The sequence below is a fragment of the Sorex araneus genome, chromosome 2 (assembly GCF_027595985.1).
Source record: "Sorex araneus isolate mSorAra2 chromosome 2, mSorAra2.pri, whole genome shotgun sequence".
NCBI classification, from domain to species: domain Eukaryota; kingdom Metazoa; phylum Chordata; class Mammalia; order Eulipotyphla; family Soricidae; genus Sorex; species Sorex araneus.
The window spans coordinates 283,129,657-283,148,707 of NC_073303.1; the positions used below are offsets into that span (position 1 = coordinate 283,129,657).

The window sequence follows — 19,051 nt, forward strand, 5'->3', positions numbered from 1 at the left end:
TGGTATCTCAGAGATCAGCTTCCTTCTACCTAAGTTTTACATTATTTAACTTGGTTCAGCAATTGTTTGTGAATCACTTTTGACATTCTGATGGTGAGGAACTAGAGTCAGAAAGGGAACTTCTGGTGTGGGAATATGCCTGTGGCTGTGTTTGAAATGACCCTTTCCACGTATGAACTTTCCATACATGAAGCTTATTGAACACTAGCTAAAACTGCCTTCAAGGTACATTATTCGTTTTTGGTGTGTTTTTTTCAATCTTTATGATACTTTATTCTTAGCATTTATGTAACTCATACTCATGTTAGATTTTACGTTAGACTAAAAATTATGTATAATCTTTACTACTTTAAAGTCATTGCTGCTTTGGGGCTGTAGTGATAGCATAGCAGGTAGGGTGTTTGCCTTGCACGTGGCCGATCTGGGTTCGATTCCCAGCATCCCATGTGGTCCCCTGAGCACCACCAGGGGTCATTCCTGAGTGCAGAGCCAGGAGTGACTCCTGTGCATCACCAGGTGTGACCCAAAAAGCAAATATATATACATATATGTATATATATATAAAGTCATTGCTGCTTAAACTAGTATCACTTAAACCGGATTCTTACTTTTTGCTAACAACACAGGGCAGTTTTATTTTAAATCTTTTTATTTTATTTTATTTTAAATCTTGAAGTATCCTTTTGATTTAGCCAGAGATCTCAGCATTTAAAAAATAAGTTAAGAAAGGATAAAGATCTGATCTGACATTTTTTATTGTATCATAAATCCAAAGCATAAAATGTGACATCTTATCCTACCCCCCCATCCCAGTTAAGTTGGGATACTCTGCTGTTCTAACGTGATTATCTTATGAAAATTCATGCTGTCAACAGTGATAAATCAGTCACAGTATTTTTTTTTTGGAGCATAAGTAAAATTAAAGTGAGTTCTATAAATTTATATAGAACCTGTGAAGGTTTTCTTGGTATAATCTTTCACTCTTAAAAGCACAAGCAAATATATATATACAAAATGAAACAGAAAGGGGCAGGAGTGATAATACAGCGGTAGGGCATTTGCCTTGCATGCGGCCAACCCAGGTTTGATTCCCAGCATCCCATATGGTCCCCCGAGCACTGCCAGAAATAGTTTCTGAGTGCATGAGCCAGGAGTAACTCCTGTGCAACACCGGGTGTGACCCAAAAAGGGAAAAAAAAATAGTGAGCTGTGTGTCTCACTTATGATGTTTTTCAGCTGATTATTTGACTTAAATGTAAAACCAGAGTTCATTAAGTATTTGGAAGGGGAACTTTTTGCATAATGTCCCCAATTCAGTGTGAACTAGAACCACATTTTGTAAATTTCTCTACAAGTATGCATTTATAATGAATGGCTTCTGAGTATTAGCAATGCTAAGTAAATAAGTCCAGCGTTATGACATTTTTATGTAAACCAGGCAGGAGAAAGAGGCATATATCAAAGCAAAATATGTTGAGAGAAAATTTGTGGACGAATATTTGCTGTCATCATCACCTCCTGAGCAGGAGAGAAAGGTTGTGTCCCAGAGCTGTGAGGAAAACAGACTGAGCGTTTCCAGACTCGGCCCCGATGACCACCTCAGAGCATCCTCCCTCAGCTCAGGTAGTGTGGCTTATGTGTCGTGTACGTCAATGATTTCGTAAGCTAATGTCACATAGAATCTAAATTAGTAGCCATTGTAGGTGTTGTTAATACTGAATACCTGGGGGTTTTTTTGGTCTGTATTTTCTAGGGCAAAGATTTATGTCCAATTAAAAAAAAAAAGGTTTAAACGTTGTCTTGGTAGTTCCCATTTCTAGGTAATGTGTACATTCTAAGGAATAAAGCCTCTTGAAAATGTGAGGGGAAATGGGGATTTGGAATCTATCATGCCGTAAAGCCCTAAGTATCTGATTAACATCCTAATAGCCTTCCTGTTATTTTCCTTCTCAATTTTTCCCAGTAATGTTTTTTTTTTCCCCTGCCCTTTTCCCTTCTTACGGCCTGCTCTGTGCTTTGCTAACTTGCATGTCCCCAGTGGTGGCTGTAAATAGCGACGAGGCCAGGCGGGAGTCTCTGTTCTGTCCTGATGAGCTAGATTCACTCTTCTCCTACTTTGATACTTCTTCAAAACTCCGTAGTAGTAAGTACTACTCTTGTGCAGCGTTCTGAGTCTGTGCCAGGGGTCATTGTGCGGTGTGGCCATTTCTCTGGATGTTGCCCATTGTCTCAGAATGACACATTCCTGAACAATCACACCTGAGCGGTAGTCCTTCGCTACCCCTGACACATTACGGGAGTAATGAAATGTGTTGCAACTCTGAAAATAAGTTAATTTTCAGACATTTGTGATTCACATTTTGATAAAAACTGTGTTTGAAGTGATTTTTAGTTGCATTAAATGTAGTCTGATTGTGGTGACTGCGTTCCCATGAATCAATCAAAGATCATTTAAACAAAATTATTGTTTGTGGGAGATTGTGTTCTAACTGGCATGAACTTGAATCAACTAGCTGATTTTCCTTTAACGCAGTCAAAAGTAATGACAGTGGGATCCAGCAGAGTTCTGATGATGGAAGAGAATCTTTACCCTCCACAGTGTCCGCCAACAGTTTATATGAGCCTGGTGAGTTTGGGCGGTAGTAGTCAAAGCCACTTGGCATTAGTTTGCTGAGGTATACACCTTGTAGGTGTCTAGTCATTTAGATTTTTAAAGGAAGTACCTCGTGAAATATTTTAAAAGTGCCTTTACAATAGCTCAGGAGAGGTTTTGATCTTCTGCATCTGAATCTTTTATCTTTGCATACGGCTGTCTCACGCACCAAGAGAGGAGATGAGATGAGCAGCCGTTTCCCCACAGAGATTGTCCTTCTGACCCCTGCTTTAACCCATATTTCATTACTTCCGTGATTTTGGTCTGTAGGAAGACCGAGGGTAGCAAACAGCCTTCAGATTTCTTGAACTGTTTTGTTTCTTTCGTTGTTTTGTTTTATTTGTTTATTTCAATGTTGTGGTTTGGTTTGGGGGCCACACCCGGCGGTGCTCAGGCCTCGCTCCTGGCTCTGCTCTCAGGGATCACGCCTGGTGGGGGCTTGGGGGGAACCGGATCACACCCATGTCTGCTGTGTGCAAAGCGAGGCTCCTGCCCACTGTGCTACGTGTCCGGCCCAGTAGCACTTACGGTAGTCGAAGAGCACAGCTTCTCGGTGCTCCAAGTTTCCCCGCTGCGCCCAGCCACAGGGCGCCCCTAACTCTGGCACCGTCTGCTGGCCCCGCCCTCTCTCACGCCCTCCCCGCTGCTCTCTAACCCGGGCTCTGGAGTCAGAATCCAGAATTTGTTTTGTTTCGTTGGTTTATTGTCTTTTGCTACTCTTGGCTTGTGCTTGGAGGTAGCTCCTGGCTTCTCTGTTTCTTATTACATATGACTAAAATCATTCTTTTTTTTTTTTCTCCCTTGGACTTATTTTGTTTAGTATAATTCCCTCCGAGATTGTTCTTGTCCATATTATTGAAAATGTAAAGATTTCATGGTGGTGTTGTTTTTTTTTAATCACTGAGTAGTATTCCATTATGTACCATATTTTGTTTATGCCGAACACATAGGTTGTGTCCGTGTTTGGCCAGTGTAAATATTGTTGCAGTGAACATAAACACACACACACACACACACACACACACACACACACACACACACACACTTTTTGCTCCTGAATTGCCAAGAGCTTATTTTTAAACATGATACTTGTGTTTGCTTTTCAGAGGGAGAAAGGCAAGATTCTTCTGTGTATCTCGACGCTAAGCATGTTAACCCAGGACTTCAACTTTACAGGGCTTCGTATGAAAAAAATCTCCCTAAAATGGCCGAGGCTTTGGCTCACGGTGCAGATGTGAACTGGGCCAACTCAGAAGAGAACAAAGCGACACCACTTATTCAGGCTGTGTTAGGGGTATGAGCTTGTTCGTTCTGTGGCGGTAGAAAATGAAAAAAAATCAAAATACATCCAGGACATAACTTTAGAATTACTTCTTTAAGAGATAGGTTGGACAATAGAAGAAATGCATAGTAATTTCTGAGTATCACTTTAATGTTTTTAAACTCAAACAAATTTTTAAAAATTATTAATTTGTGGGGCTGGAGCGATAGCACAGTGGGTAGGGCGTTTCCCTTGCACGCGGCCCACCTGGGTTCGATTTCCAGCATCCCATATGGTCCCCTGAGCACCGCCAGGAGTAATTCCTGAGTGCAGAGCCAGGAGTAACCCCTGAGCATCACCGGGTGTGACCCAAAAAGAAAAAGAAATTAATTTGTTTTTGGTTTTCGATACCAGGGATTGAACCCAGGGTTCACACACATGACGCATGCACTCAGCCCCTGGAGCTCTCCTCATTTTCTTTAACACTGAAAGAAAATTTTGATGATTTTTGGTAAATTATTATTTTTTTTGAGGGGTAACTAAAAGAGGAATGCTTTTCTAGGTCAGAAACGGAATTATTTATTTATTTATTTATTTATTTATTTATTTATTTATTTATTTATTTATTTATTCATTTGCTTTTTGGGTCATACCTAGTGATGCTCAGGGGCTACTCCTAAATTTTTTTTTTCTTTTTTGCGTCACACCCGGTGATGCACAGGGCTGACTCCTGGCTTATGCACTCAGGAATCACTCTTGGCGGTGCTCAGGAGACCATATGGGATGCTGGAAATCGAACCCGGGTTGGCCGAGTGTAAGGCAAATGCCCTACTCACTGTGCTATCACTCCAGCCCCCAACTCCTGACTCTGTACTCAGGAATTACTCCTGGCGGTGCTTGGGGGAACCACAAACAAAGTTTTAAGTATTATTAATATTTTTTTCAGGGGCTGGAGCAATAGCACAGCGGGTAGGGCGTTTGCCTTGCACACGGCCAACCCGGGTTCAATTCCCAGCATCCCATATGGTCCCCCGAGCACCACCAGGAGTAATTCCTGAGTGCATGAGCCAGGAGTAACCCCTGTGCATTGCCGGGTGTGACCCAAACCCCCCCCCCCAAAAAAAAAAAGAATTAATATTTTTTTGCTTTGTGGTATCAGGGATTGAACCCAGGGTTCATACATGTGATGTATGTGCTTTGACCCTGAAGCCCTCCTCTTTTTTTTTTCCACTGAAAGAAAATTTTGGTAATTATTGGCAATTTTTTTGGGGGGGTGGTAATTAAAAGGGATTACTCTTGGCTCTGCACTCAGGAATTACTCCTGGTGGTACTTGGTGGGGGACCATATGGGATGCCAGAGATTGAACACAGGTCAGCCCCCTACAAGGCAAACGCCTTTCCTGCTGAGAAACTGAAAATTTCTACTAACGCCTGTTAATAGTTCTTGGAAAGAAAAGTTTCATTTCTGTGCTTTTGCTGGGAGATATATTTCCTTTTGTTGTTGTTGTTCCTTATTAGTTTTGTTTTTCTTGGCTCCTGAGCTGTGCTCACGAGCTTCTCCTGGCTTGAGTCTTGACTTGGTGCCTAGCAAGGCTCAGGGGAAGCATGCCTCCGGGCTCGAACCCGGGCCTTATGCTGTGAAGCCTTGGTCCCAGCCCATTGCTGGCTATGTCCAGGGCCTCTGTTGAGGAGAATGAAGTAGATTATTAAATACTGTGTTTTGGAGAGAAATGTGTTGCCATCTGCGCCCTGTTCACTGCTCCCTTCTCTCTGCTCTCAGGGATCTTTGGTGACCTGTGAGTTTCTGCTGCAGAATGGTGCTAATGTGAACCAGAGAGATGTCCAAGGCCGGGGACCCTTGCACCACGCCACTGTCCTCGGGCACACAGGGTAATCGAGGATTTCCACATCTTTGAGTAGCTTTTATTTAAACAATTATTTCGCAGCAGTGTTTTCTCTTTTTCTCCAGGTGAAGGCCATCAGGTGAAGTTTGTAAAATGATAACTTGATACTAGAACATCTTAAGGGAATTTGAAAATTAAGTCCCTTTTAGAAGAAAACTTAACGTTTTTCAGACATTTGTAAAGCTGATTTCACACTCCATTTATCATTTATATAGACTATTTTAGTCTTTCAAACTGTGGCTGAAATTGTAATTTCTTATCAGATCACTTAAGTCACTGTTTATTAGTCACTGTTTATTTTATGCACCTACCTATGCATTCTGCACATAGCATGCATTTTGGGAGAATGGTAACGGGAAGTTTTAGTTTTTTCATAGGCTAGCTGAAGTCAAATTCAGAATTAAGTTCTTAGTGTGTGAGTATGTACTGTTAACTTTGGAGCTTCTGGAGTAATATTTAGAGGTATAGAAAAATAAAGCCAAAAAAAAAAAAAGAAAAATAAAGCCAAGGAAACTTTTCTAACTTTCTGTTAGAAGATTTAAATGAAGTAAAAAAGTTCGTCTATGTGAAAAGTTTGTTTCAAGTCGGTTTTTAACAATAGATCTTAACACATCCATTTTATTTTTTCTTTTTAATTGAGGTGACATTGGTTTGGAACTCTGTAAATTGTAGGAGAGCAGTTTTATACCTGGACAAATGTATATATCACACATTCCCACTACAGCACATCTGTTCCTCTCTGCCCTCACCCACTTGTCTTTGACTACCCTTTCTCCCCTGTCTCCTTTACCAACCCCCTCCCCTCTGCCACCACCCCATTCTCTTCTGAATCTAAGACATCTAATGCTTATTTATTGCTTTAACAGCAGGAACTCTTCTTCTTTTTTTTTTTTTTTTTTTTTGGTTTTTGGGTCATACCTGGCGATGCACAGAAGTTACTCCTGGTGGTGCTTGGGGGCCCAAAAGGGATGTTGGGAATTGAACCTGGGTTGGCCGCCTGCAAGGCAAACACCCTACCCGCTATGCTATCGCTCCAGCCCCTGTTCTTTTTTAAATCACTATTTATAGCACCTTTTATTCTTATCATAACTTGTCTGCCTTCTAATAATGTGGAAGGGGCCACAGGTGGGACTCAGGTTCCACGCAATGCTGGGGATTGCTCAGGTCACCCTGGGGGATATCCGAGTTCCATCTGGTGAGGTTCAGGGCTGCACCTGGTGATGCTCAGGGGGCCATGGGGTGCTGGGGATTTACTGGTTGGCAGCATATAAGACATGCAGCTTAACCCCGGTACTGCTTTTCCGACTCCTGTATTTTTTTCTTAAGGATAATTATTCCCATAGTACTTCATTTTGGGGTCAGTTTCTTTGAGTTATGAATGTTAGTACAATGAATTACTTTCTGCTGTTTTGCTATTGTACTGTTGTTGCTCTATCACGATATTACCATTATCTTGGTTTCTTCCTTTCCCTTGAGTGATTTTTAAAATTTTAAGTTTATCGGGGTCGGAGTGATAGTACAGTGGGTAAGATATTTGCCTTGCATACAGACCACCTGGGTCCAGAGTGCACCCCATATGGTCCCCAGAGCTTGCCAGGAGTGGTTCCTGAGCACAGAACCAGGAGTAACCATTGAGCATTGCCAGGTGTGGCCCCCAAACAAATAAATTAAGTTTATATCTATACATTCTTTTATGATATATTTGAGGATAGAAAACATACTTTATATATCTTACTGTGCCATATAGTATCAGGTTAAATATAAAAATACCTTGAGATGTATAAAATGCTGCTCTAGTGTAAATTCATATTATCAGATTATGTATTCAATAAATATAAGTAGAATGAAATCAAGAATCACCTAATAAAGTGTTATTTCTTTAAAGTCTAAAAGTATTTTTTAATTTTTATTAAGGTGAATACTAATTACTTGTTTTCTTGACACTGTCTCAAAATGCTTTTTCCTTAAACAGGCAGGTGTGTTTATTCTTGAAACGAGGTGCCAATCAACATGCCACTGATGAAGAAGGGAAAGACCCTTTAAGTATTGCCGTGGAAGCCGCCAATGCGGATATAGTGACATTGTGAGTGTTTTCACTGGGTTATTTCCCACACAGTGAGAGAGTTTTGGGTACAGACGTGACTCCTAGACGTGGCTGCAGGCTGTGTGCTGTGTACTTCCTGAGTCCCCACACAGCTTCCTGGGCAGTTGCAATTAAGCTGCCTCACACCGACAATTTCTGTCGCTTCTAGAGATGTGTTCTTAGTAGCCGTCTTTCATTGTCCTCTCTGATGCAAGCTGCATGAGGAAATAATACTCATTTAAAAATTATTTATTTTGGCATGGGGACCACACCTGGTTGTGCTTGGGTGTTGGAGGGAAACACTCATATCCATACTGGGGAGGTTGTGAAGTGCTAGGACTGAGCCCGGGTCTCTTGCGTGCAAAGCATGCTCCTTTGTCCAGGTCTCTCTGTCCCCAAATATTCTGACTTTAAAGAACCCTAACCTCCTATTACTGGGTCTGATAACAGTTCCTTGATCTTTGTGACAAATATTGGTAAGAAAGCAGACAAAAATGAATGCTGGTACATGTTTTAATTGCTTGTGTGACTCACTATTGTATAGGCTGTTTACATTGTGTAACAGAACCCTAAGAATCTTCTTATTTGATTTCAGGTTACGTTTAGCAAGAATGAATGAAGAGATGCGGGAATCAGAAGGACTTTATGGACAGCCAGGTCAATATTCTACTAATAACCACACTGAAATGCAGTATAAGAAATGCATTCAGGAATTTATCAGTTTACAATTGGAAGATTCATAGTTCCTTAGCAAATTAACTTCATACTATAGAGTTTTTATAACTTGTACATTGTGAGTTGTTAGGTATGTAGTATCTATGGGGAGTGATTAACTCTCTCAGCCTTTGAGAATCTATTACTATTCCTATTACAGTACACACTTACTTGCTGTATTTCATTCTGCCGACTTCTTTATCTGCTATACAGATGTCTTCCAGATACATTCCAGTGAAGTGGATGGAATGATAATTTATCTTTAGATACTTAGAACAGCACAACATTCTTTTTCTTTTGGGGATTCTCTTTAGCTATCCAGTGAATAGAATAATATTGTTTTCCTTTTGTTATTCAGGGAATTTCTATAAATTGTGTTCAGGGAGAAAACATAATCACCACGTGTTTGGCTTATAATATATATATATACATACATATATATATAAATCAGTATGAAAAATATCTGGAGAAAGTTGATTGAATGAAGAGTTTTGTGCTCTGATCTAAAAACTGAGTCAAAGGTTTAAAAATAAAAGTGACCTGTAGGTAAAAGAAGTCCATAATGGGGATTGAGTTAGTTTTGAAGGTTAAGGGAAAGGACTTCTTTTATCTTGTTTGGTTCCAAGCAATTAAAAATTATCTGTTGGGTAAATGGAAATATTATAACTATATTTTGTCAACCTGATGGCAAAGTAGGCTTATTCTTATTAGAGAAATTAACTCAGGAGCGTCTCAAGTCTCATCTTGAGTGATATGCACCTTTGAGTCAAGATGTCATTCGAAAAGGGAGAGGTGTTGCCGATCATCTCTGAGATGAACATATTTTAATTAGACATTCTTCCAAAAGAAGAGACTAATTATTGGTTCTCTAGTTTCATGGATTTGAGTATGTGACTTATTTAATGATCTTAAATTCACATACAGGTTAGTTAAAAAAAAAATTAGGCGTTCATGACTAAAATACATAAGAATTTTCAGGTTGCAATAAGTTTAAGAGGTTTTTAATTAATATTTCAAAGTGGCTTGGTAATACCTATTCTTCTGTTTATTTTTTTAAAATTTCTGTTCTTTGTGCTGCCTTCAGCCATTTACTTTAAATAAGTATTATAAACACGGGGCCATTATTTTCTCGAAGAACTGTATTACTATATATTTTTTGTCTAATTTATTTGGGAACAAGTAAGAACTTTGAGAATAGTGACACTTCAGCTAGATCCTTCTAATCTAGGGTGTCCCTCCTTAATCCTATGGATCATACAATGTTATTGACGTCATGCTAGACCACGCTGTCAGAGCACTGACTAACGGTGGAATCTCAGCGTTCATTCTGAATTTCACCCACATTCATTTTAAACTTGAATGTTAGATTTTAAACACATTATACTTTTGTAACAGATAGATTTAAGTGATAGTATTACTGGGCCATTTTTGAGGCCTTTGTGTTTAAGCACTTTAAAAAAATAAATCATTTAAAGGCTATGACCTGATATTGTGAGATAACGAGGGAGCGTCAAGGTTTTAAGTCCAACAACTTTCCCCCCAGATTTTAAGTTCAACAACTTTCCCCCCGCCCTCCCGCTGAACCTTAAATCGTGGGTGTTTGGTCAGCGCCTCTTTCTGTAAGGTATTTACGAATGAGGTTTCTCCAGCTCTTTGCACAGGTCGGTGGTCAGCTTCTCTCTGCGGTAGGGGAGCCGGCAAGGACAGCCCCAGCGTTCTTTCTCCGTAGCCTTTCATTTCTCCCAGCCTTTCTGGAGCAGCTTCTGCCACCCTCCAGGGGCATCCAGTTAGCTCTGTCACTGTTGTTTTCTGTCCTAGTGTCTGAGTGTAGCCCTTCTGCTCCTCAGCAGACAGGCACATCTTTCCCGCTTCATTGGAATGAAAATTTGAAAAAAAAAAAAAAAAGAGGCCCAATTTTTAGAGGAGAATTTGGTTTATTTGGCAGTCATCTTGCTCCTAATCAGATGTCTGACTCACTGAGAACCACTCAGATTTCAAGTGGAGTCATTTTACGCTGATCCAGGTCACATGGTGAGCTGGTGGGGAGTTGTCTCCGCCCGCAGCTTCTCTGCATCTTTGGGGAGCGGGTATGTTTGCGAGGGAAGCAGGTCTTTCTCTGCGAATCACCGGCACTTTTGCTCCCATAGACTTTGTGGTGATTGTTTGAGGTAGATGTGTTTTTCTCCCCCTCGCAGCAGAAAGAAAACCTCAGAATCGGTGGCTAATTTTTAAATGCCAGTCTTTATAATCTTTTGATAATGAAGAACCCTGCCATTTAAAAGACTTAGAATCTTTGACAGTGAAAATGACCTTTTTTCTCAGAAACCCCACATTAAACTTTGTCTTACTAAGGAACTGAGACGTTCCCCTCACCCCACCCTTTCTTTATTCCCCCTTTAAGTTTTGGCGAGGCTAGGTAAGAGCCCACTTTTCCTAAGGGAAAAATATGTCCCTCTGTATCAGTTCCCGACACTTGAAGAGGACTGGCCACCCAGTGATAATCCTTTGGGTGAGACCGAGTCCCCTCAATTGTTGGAAACCATGTCCACACCTTGGTCGTGGGCAGTTTCTCCCTCAGCTGGAAATCGCTGTGGTGCTAAACTGCAGCCTATGTTGCGTGTTGCTGGCCGAAGCTTGTCATTGCTCTCTAATCAGTTAGATGACCCAAACTGTAACCAACCCGGGAGGGACAGGATTATCTACTCAACCCTGTGGAGGGGGCCTCCCATGCTGCCCTGTCTTTGAGGGAAGCGCACTTCAAATGCAAAACCAGCAAAATCTTGGCTCCTCAGAACTGTTGCTTCACTGGATATTCCGAATACCAAAAGCAGACTTTGTTAAAACAATCAGTGGAATATGCAACCATCCACATTTTAAAAGCTCAGAAGTGCCCAGGCAAGTGGAGAAGTTAACTTTCTGAAGAGGATAGAGTGTGATTAAGTAATTTTAAGGATATATATGTGGTGTTATAAATATTGGGCGATTGGTTATTTACCATTTATTGCAAATTGTTAAGGGTACTTCTCTGAACGCTTTAAGGGTAACATATTGGGTTATTTATTATAGTCTTGTATAGAAGAGTTATATTTGCCTTGGGAAACATTCTAAATGGTTGAAATTATATTTAAAATTCAAAGAATCTCATCGAAGTTCAATTTGTGTTAATTATATTAACTGTTAGAGTCATCTTTGTTTATTGTAACACTTGCTTTTATAGCACAGTTTGAGGTCTAAGGAAGGTGTCATATCAGTAGTCTATTGTTTTGTTAGAAACTGGACATTAACAGTTTTGTGTGTGCATATGTGTGAAGCTGACTTGTTTTTGTATTGTATTAACTTTTCTCAAATGTATTCAGTCAGTGAAACCAATGATTAGTGTAGCACCAATACTCTCCTTCAAGGAAGTATTTTAATTCAGTGAATAAAAGATCTTAAAATGTGTTTTGCATGGTACAATGGTTCTACTACAAAGTACTTGTGTAATAGGTGATAGGTGATTTAAAAGCAAAAACTGGAAAACCATAAAAGACAAAAAAATTCCACAGCTTGTTATGCAAAATATGCATTGCTAATACAGTAGAAGCCATATATTGCCATTGTACTGTTGTAATACTTGAGAATGCTCACTTGGTGCTCTCTGTAAACTCCTTGGCATTAGCGTCTGCTAGCCCCTTATTCCTCTCCCTCCTTGAATGTATAATGTGTGCCTTTTAAGTTACTTCTGGTGTTGAATGGTAAAATCAGTGTGGTATTTTTGTATTATGATCTGCACTTTACACTTTCTTGGAAAGTGCAATTCCAGATTCTCCAGTTTGAATAGTATTTTGAAAATATTTATAATGTTTACAGCAAATATTTTAAATATTTTAATTCAACATCAAGAATAAGAAAACTTTTAAACTATTTTGTATGGGTTGTTAATTGCTATTTAGTATTGCTCTTTTATTACTTTATTTATATCCCTTCGAATGGCTAAAAACTGAGACTAGATTGCAGTTTGTCTAACTCTAGGAGTTAACTTCTAAGGGATCTTGGGTTTCATTGTATCGTTTGACTAGTTGTTCTAGACATCGATCCTTATTTTTATTGCTTTAGTAAAAACCATGGGTTAGATGTTAGTCTTAGCCAAGATACTAAAATTCTTTTCTTGTTTTTTTTCTTTTTAAAGTAGGTTGGTTCATGTCATGAGAAAATTTCCAGGGCTAAATGAGAACTCTGTAGAGATTTAAATGACTTGCTTTTTATGTGTACCCGTTATTTAAAATGACTAAATATTTAAAAGTATTAAATAACTTTTATTGAAAATCCTGGAATATACTGTTATACCTTTTTATTAGATCTCTATTCCCCCAACATTTTTCTGATTCTCTAGCTTTTAATATGATATCTGTTGCTTCAAATTATTTTGCTTTTTTAAAAGCTATCAAAACTTAGTGCACTATTCACAACAGTAGTAATGAGTTTGTAGTCAGATGGATGCAAGGTATCTTATGGGAAATAATTATAGAAATATGTTGCAATAACAGTTGTCTAAGACACTATTTGACGCTCTAAATCTTGAGGACAGAACCATTCCAAGCTTCTATAGAAAAATCATTGTTTAACTGGAAGCATGTTTGTGGATGATTCATCTTGAAAATAAGTTTTCATTTTATACAGATCCTTTTAAGAATTAATCTGTATGTGTGTCTCTAATGAGTGTCTCGTGACAAGGAAAATATCAATCAATATGCTGTAGTATCAATAATATATTTCTTTACAAGCCTAGTCATATGTATATGCTTTTGTGTGAATAGATATCTTTTTTTTATTCCATTTTTGTCATAGCATTCTTGTTCATACGACCTATAGTAAATAAACAAATAAACCTTCTGATGTGACTATGATTTTATAGTCATTGTCTGGGTTTTATCATCTTACAACCTTAGTAAGCAGTATTAGTTTCAGTTAAGCACTGAAGTTAGAAGAATTACTTCTTCACATGCTATTTAAATTAGATCGCCTTTTTAATTAAAAGACAGTATTAAACAAGGAGCTTATTTACCTGATTACCAGTTTTGCTTCATAATAACTTGCATCCATCAGAAACAGTTACTCATGTTTTTCTTTCCTTTTAGCTTTGATCAAGAAGAATACTTTTTTTTTTTTAAAGAATGCCTTGTTTACTCTCCCTCACTTAGAATGACTTTTTTTTTCTTGTGTTAATAAATGTATTTCTTTACATTGCTCTAAATCACTTGCATCTTTGCTCCTTTCTAACTCTGAACTTTCCTCTGTGGCTGCATCTGAGGTGCTTGTCTCAGGTATAGTTTTTATTTTTTCTTTCACTATATCCTTTCCCAGCATTTATTGTCTAGTTGGTCTTTATCACCCTAAAATGCTCATCTGAGCAAAATTTTAATAAAATGTATTAATAAACCATTACTAGTCATAAAAATAAATGTTTATTTCTATATTACTTATATACATTTAAAAGTGCTCTTATTTTATTTTTATGCAGGTGATGAAACTTACCAGGACATCTTTCGTGATTTTTCCCAGATGGCATCCAATAATCCAGAAAAATTAAATCGTTTTCAACAAGATTCACAGAAATTCTGAATTTTAGGGGGAGGAGGGGAAAATATTAAACCCTGTTATCTCCTATTTCAGTGTGTATACATCTGAAAACTTACAAATTTTTATTGTCTTAATTCTACCTACTTTACTTTAGTAATAGTGACTTGGAAAAAAGGTACCCATTCGTTGATATTTTTATAAATTCAAACAGCTAGTTGTTGGAAGAGTAACATACTATAGAACCTCTTTTATTTATTTTTTTAAAACCTGCTTAAAGGATTTTTTGTCTAGATTTAGGCCCTCCCTAGGTTACAAGATGTTAAGAATTAGATTATTTTTGTTTTTTTGGCCTGTGGATGGTAGCGTTAAATTTTTCCCCCCATGGTTCATTCAAGCATGTCTGTATCAAGTGATAACCAATTTTCCTGCCTGCCTTGAGAATTTCTTTCTTTCTCTCTCTTTTTTTTTTTGTTTTTGTTTTTTTGTTTTGTTTTTTTGGGCCACGCCTGGTGATGCTCAGGGGTTACTCCTGGCTCTCCACTCAGGAACTACTCCTGGCGGTGCTCGGGGGACCACATGGGGTGCTGGAAGCCAAGGATGGCTTCGTGCAAATGCCCTACCTGCTGTACTTTCTCTCCAGCCCTTTGAGAATTTCTTTTCTTTAAATTCCCTGACAGCTTTTGGTGGCACAGAAAGTTTTTTGTTTTGCCTTTATTTTACAGTAGTTCAACTGTTATATATACAGTATGAAACTTAATTGTTAAAACTAGAGTCGTTTCCCCTGTTTGTTCATAAATGCGGTTATACGCCTTAGATGTCTGGTCATTGTCCAGAACTTTAGCATACATATAACGGCTGTGCAAGTGGGCACAATTCAGCCCGTTAGATTTATTTCCTTATATGAAGCTAGAAGAAGCCCTCAATATTTTTCTTTTTAAATAATTAAAAAAACAAAAAAAATCTCAGTTATAGAAATTGTAGCTCTTCATTATTGGGCTGATTTCCTAAAACTTTTATTTTTGTTTTGGATGTAAATAAAATTGTGTTTGAAAGGTTCCTTGAATGTTGAAAAATTATGCTTTCATCAGAATCTAATTTTGGAAAGAGATGTTGATTTAGAATAATAATGTAGAGCACTTTTATATCTGAAATTTGTCCATTTCAATATGCGTTTTTGCTAGTGCTACTATCAAAAGGAAAATCTCTGCAAAGGAAGAAAAAAAACTCATGTTTTTCTTAGTTTATACTACATTATACTGCAGTCAGCTGCCTTTTAAGCTTCCAAGCACCCAACCTGTGTACTGGCACACAGTGTGTATTCTTTTCAGTTGCAACAGCTATGTAGTTTTAGTATAGGTTATTTGAGTCACAGATCCTTGAATTAAAAATATGATAAATATACTCATTTACCTCTATCTGTCAAAACTTAGTCTGATACCATCTCTGACATATGTTGTCAGTATAAAATAATTACATAATTTGCCTTATAGTTTCTAATATTTCAACAATTGCGTTTACTCTTTTATAAGTTACATGTAAATAACGGTATTGGTGCATCACCACCACCCCCACCACCCCCTTAAAAAGTTTTTTGGGCCATTCTGGCAGTGCTCAGGGGCTTCTCCTGGCTGTCAGCTCAGGTCACTCCTGGCATGCTTGGGGGACCAGTAAGAAACCCAGGCCGCCCACGTGCAAGGCGCATGCGCCAGCCTGTTGCGCTTTCTCTCCAACCTCTGCCCATTTTCTACACAGGAGAGATTTTTAAACTTGAGTTATCAAATGAGTTGAGAAGTTATATTTTTTTTCTTTTACTAGAGTTTTATAAATTGAAAACCCAATCAGTCTCCATAGGAATGATACTGAAATAAACCTGTGGCACAAGTTGGTCCTGTTTGGCCAAACTGCAGCGGTATAATGCTTATTTAATAATCATCATGTATTGGTGAACATATATTTGTGAATTCTTTCTGAATGAAATGGTAACTGTCAATGCCTCTTGTTTTAGTTACAATTGCCAGAACATGGCGTCCTTTCTGTTTCACCCGTCCCAGATCATCTAGCTTTGCGACCGCGTTCGTTTGTCACACTTGTAGCAGAGTGTATGTCCTCTGACAGTGTCTCAGAGGCTCGAGGATAAGGAAGCAAACACTAGAGAGAGAAAAGAGAGCGTTTCGTAGTGCCTGTGTCTGTGTCAGCCCTAGCATGCCATGCTAAGGGCACCTGACCTTCACCCCCGGAAACATACAGGCACTTGTCCCCGTGGACCCAGACTCTAGTGCTCCCACTCATCTCTGGAATGTCTGATGGCGTGAGTCAGGAGCTGTTGTAGTCATTATTGCCTTCTAAATTTAATGCTTAGACCTATATTCGAAGTATACAGAAGACAGTCACGGTTCTTCAGAAAAAGAAACATCTTTTAACAGTACAGGGAAGCCAATAATTAAAACTTTTTTTTTTCTTTCTGTGGCTGTATTTCTTGTGTATGTAAATCTTTAATTGCATAGAATTTGGCAGATGTTTTGCAACAAACAGCTAGACTTTAGAGTCAGGGAATAGAAGTCATTACAAAGTAAGGTGGTTGCACATTACCCAGGAGAATTTGGCTGTCATTTAATAGCTTTTATATAGTACTTACAAATCTGAGTTTTACTATGCTGTGAATCAGTGCATTATGCAAAATTATATGTCAGTATTGTTCATTGTACCCTTGGGTTTTGTATTTCTAATTTAATGTTATTGCCCTTTTTTTTCTTTCTCTCACTGATACTCCACCTCTGATTTGCTGACATTAACTTTCGGTTCTTTATTGTTCTGTTTGACCATTAATTTAAAAATTAGACAACTGTTAATATAGCAGTACTAACTGAAGAATTCATGAAATGCAGTTTTGTGTTAGAACTAGATTAAAGGTAATTGAGTATTTGCAGTGTTCCACTGGAACACTTAGATGTTTAAGATTTCTAAGGTTTTAGAGTTACATTTGGTACAGTCCTTAGAATTTCAGAAATTTGCAGGAATTCATTTTATTACAGCGGTATTCACTGTAGATTTTAATGAACTTTAATGTTTACTTAACTAATTTGGAATATGTAGCTTGGTTCTTCATGAGTGAATTTTGGGGGGAAAAAAAAGTTATACCAGCCACAGTCTGGAAACTAAAGTTTGAGGTATGTTAAGCATTATTCCTAAAGTTTTATGCACATGTAAAGTTTGATCGTAATAACCCATGTTGTATTCGAGAGTAAATCTACACTCCATTTTGAATAACACATTCCTTTATCACTGTCAACTTTTCTGCTTGGTAGCACTTTTGATTATGGACATGAGCTGGAAACATGATATATTTTCATAGAATTTTAAGTCCAGAATAACTTTGGACGGCATTATGTAGTGGAGAGAGCACTGCCTCGTAGTTCATACACTTCGGAGTCGGAATTCCTCACCGCTGAGATGAGGGGATGAGCCAGCTCAGACTGGAGAGCATCCGTCAAGGGTACCGCCGCTCACACTGTACTTTGTCCTTGATGGCACAGGACCCTCACAGCGGGGAGGTGTCTGAGATCTTCCTCCAAGAGCTTAGAGTCAGTAGATCTGAGTTTCCTCCTCTTGTCTTACAGAAGTGGGGAGGGGTCACTGGCTTGCTGGTCTTTGTTTTAGCGAACCCTCAGAGCCCCCTCGGGGCTGGCTACTTAGTTAGAGGCACTTTACTTTGGTCGTGAATTAATTTGCAATCATTGCAGGGCAGCGAAGTCTGATAATGCCTGCCAGCTTTCCTTGTGCTTTGATAATGAGAGATTCCCACCGGACAGCCCAGAGAACCTACTGTAAAATTATCTGGAGGGTATTGATTGGGATTTGAAGACATTAAATGATAGGAAATTATATGCAATAACACGAATGAAAGCAAAACATTGCTTAGGTCATTTTAAACATGCGCTTCTCGATTTCTCAGTGCTTCCAGCTGAAAGACAACTGTGAAGGGAGCTTGGTGTCAGTTTGTCAGGATACTGACGTCCAGAAATTATGTTTTGTAGACATTCTGTTCTGTTTACACAAGTGTATACACTTAAAGTGAGATTGTGGGTGGGGAGAGAAGTGACGTTTAATGCAATTTTTTTCTGCATTGATCTGTATTCTAGCTTATGTTTTAGAATCTTCTTACTTTGTCCTCAAGATCATTCTCCCCTGGTGGGTGTTGACTTTAGACAGGGAAAGCTTGCTGCATTATGGAGATTGTCGGCACCATTTATTTTACACAAAGGCTAAAGGTTTTTAAAATGATGAGCTACTTTTTATATGTGTTTACTTGTGCTTTGTGATATTTCTGGATCATTCCAGTCATAAAGACTTATTACATGTAATATTTCTTGCTACCTATGAACAGGTATATTTTAAAGAATGTATAACCAACACTCCATTTACTTTTTACTAGTATGTAGAGGATTTGTATCTAATTCATGGGTGTAGTTTTACTGTAGTTTGTCATTGTAAATGGAGCAAAGTACATTATCTTTATAGTTATTCTAAAATGTACATTATGTAAGAATTGTAAATATCAAACTTGATTAAATACTTTGTATGCTGAAAAATTATAAGAAGTCAATAAAAATCTCACCTCTGACGTAATCGTTTCTGCTCAGACTTCCATTGTTCCGTCAACTGGAACTGCATGCATTTCTGCCACCGTCTCGGGAGGGGCCTGTCCACCCAAACCCAGCCCAGGCCTGTTTGCTGATTGCTCCTATCAAGAAAAAACATTTTCGGGGCTGGAGCAATAGCACAGTGGGTAGGGCGTTTGCCTTGTATGCGGCCGACCCGGGTTCGATTCCCAGCATCCCATATGGTCCCCTGAGCACCGCCAGGGGTAATTCCTGAGT

The 19,051-nt window shown here is 38.7% G+C and overlaps 1 protein-coding gene across 9 annotated transcripts in view; it reads left to right on the top strand.

Moving 5' to 3' along the window:
- Window positions 1-18,795, top strand: part of ACAP2 (ArfGAP with coiled-coil, ankyrin repeat and PH domains 2) — a 133,119-nt gene extending 114,324 nt beyond the window's left edge. For 4 of the 9 annotated variants that reach the window (XM_055128866.1, XM_055128868.1, XM_055128867.1 and 1 more), the window contains 8 exons: window positions 1,439-1,623; window positions 2,039-2,143; window positions 2,534-2,626; window positions 3,760-3,947; window positions 5,695-5,804; window positions 7,791-7,901; window positions 8,497-8,558; window positions 14,116-18,795. In XM_055128866.1, the coding sequence (XP_054984841.1) occupies window positions 1,439-1,623; window positions 2,039-2,143; window positions 2,534-2,626; window positions 3,760-3,947; window positions 5,695-5,804; window positions 7,791-7,901; window positions 8,497-8,558; window positions 14,116-14,216 (955 nt within the window). In that variant the 3' untranslated portion in view covers window positions 14,217-18,795. The remainder of the gene's footprint in view (window positions 1-1,438; window positions 1,624-2,038; window positions 2,144-2,533; window positions 2,627-3,759; window positions 3,948-5,694; window positions 5,805-7,790; window positions 7,902-8,496; window positions 8,559-14,115) is intronic. The other 5 variants (XM_055128871.1, XM_055128872.1, XM_004602983.3 and 2 more) reach the window with 3 other exon arrangements.
- The last annotated feature ends 256 nt before the right edge of the window (window positions 18,796-19,051 follow it).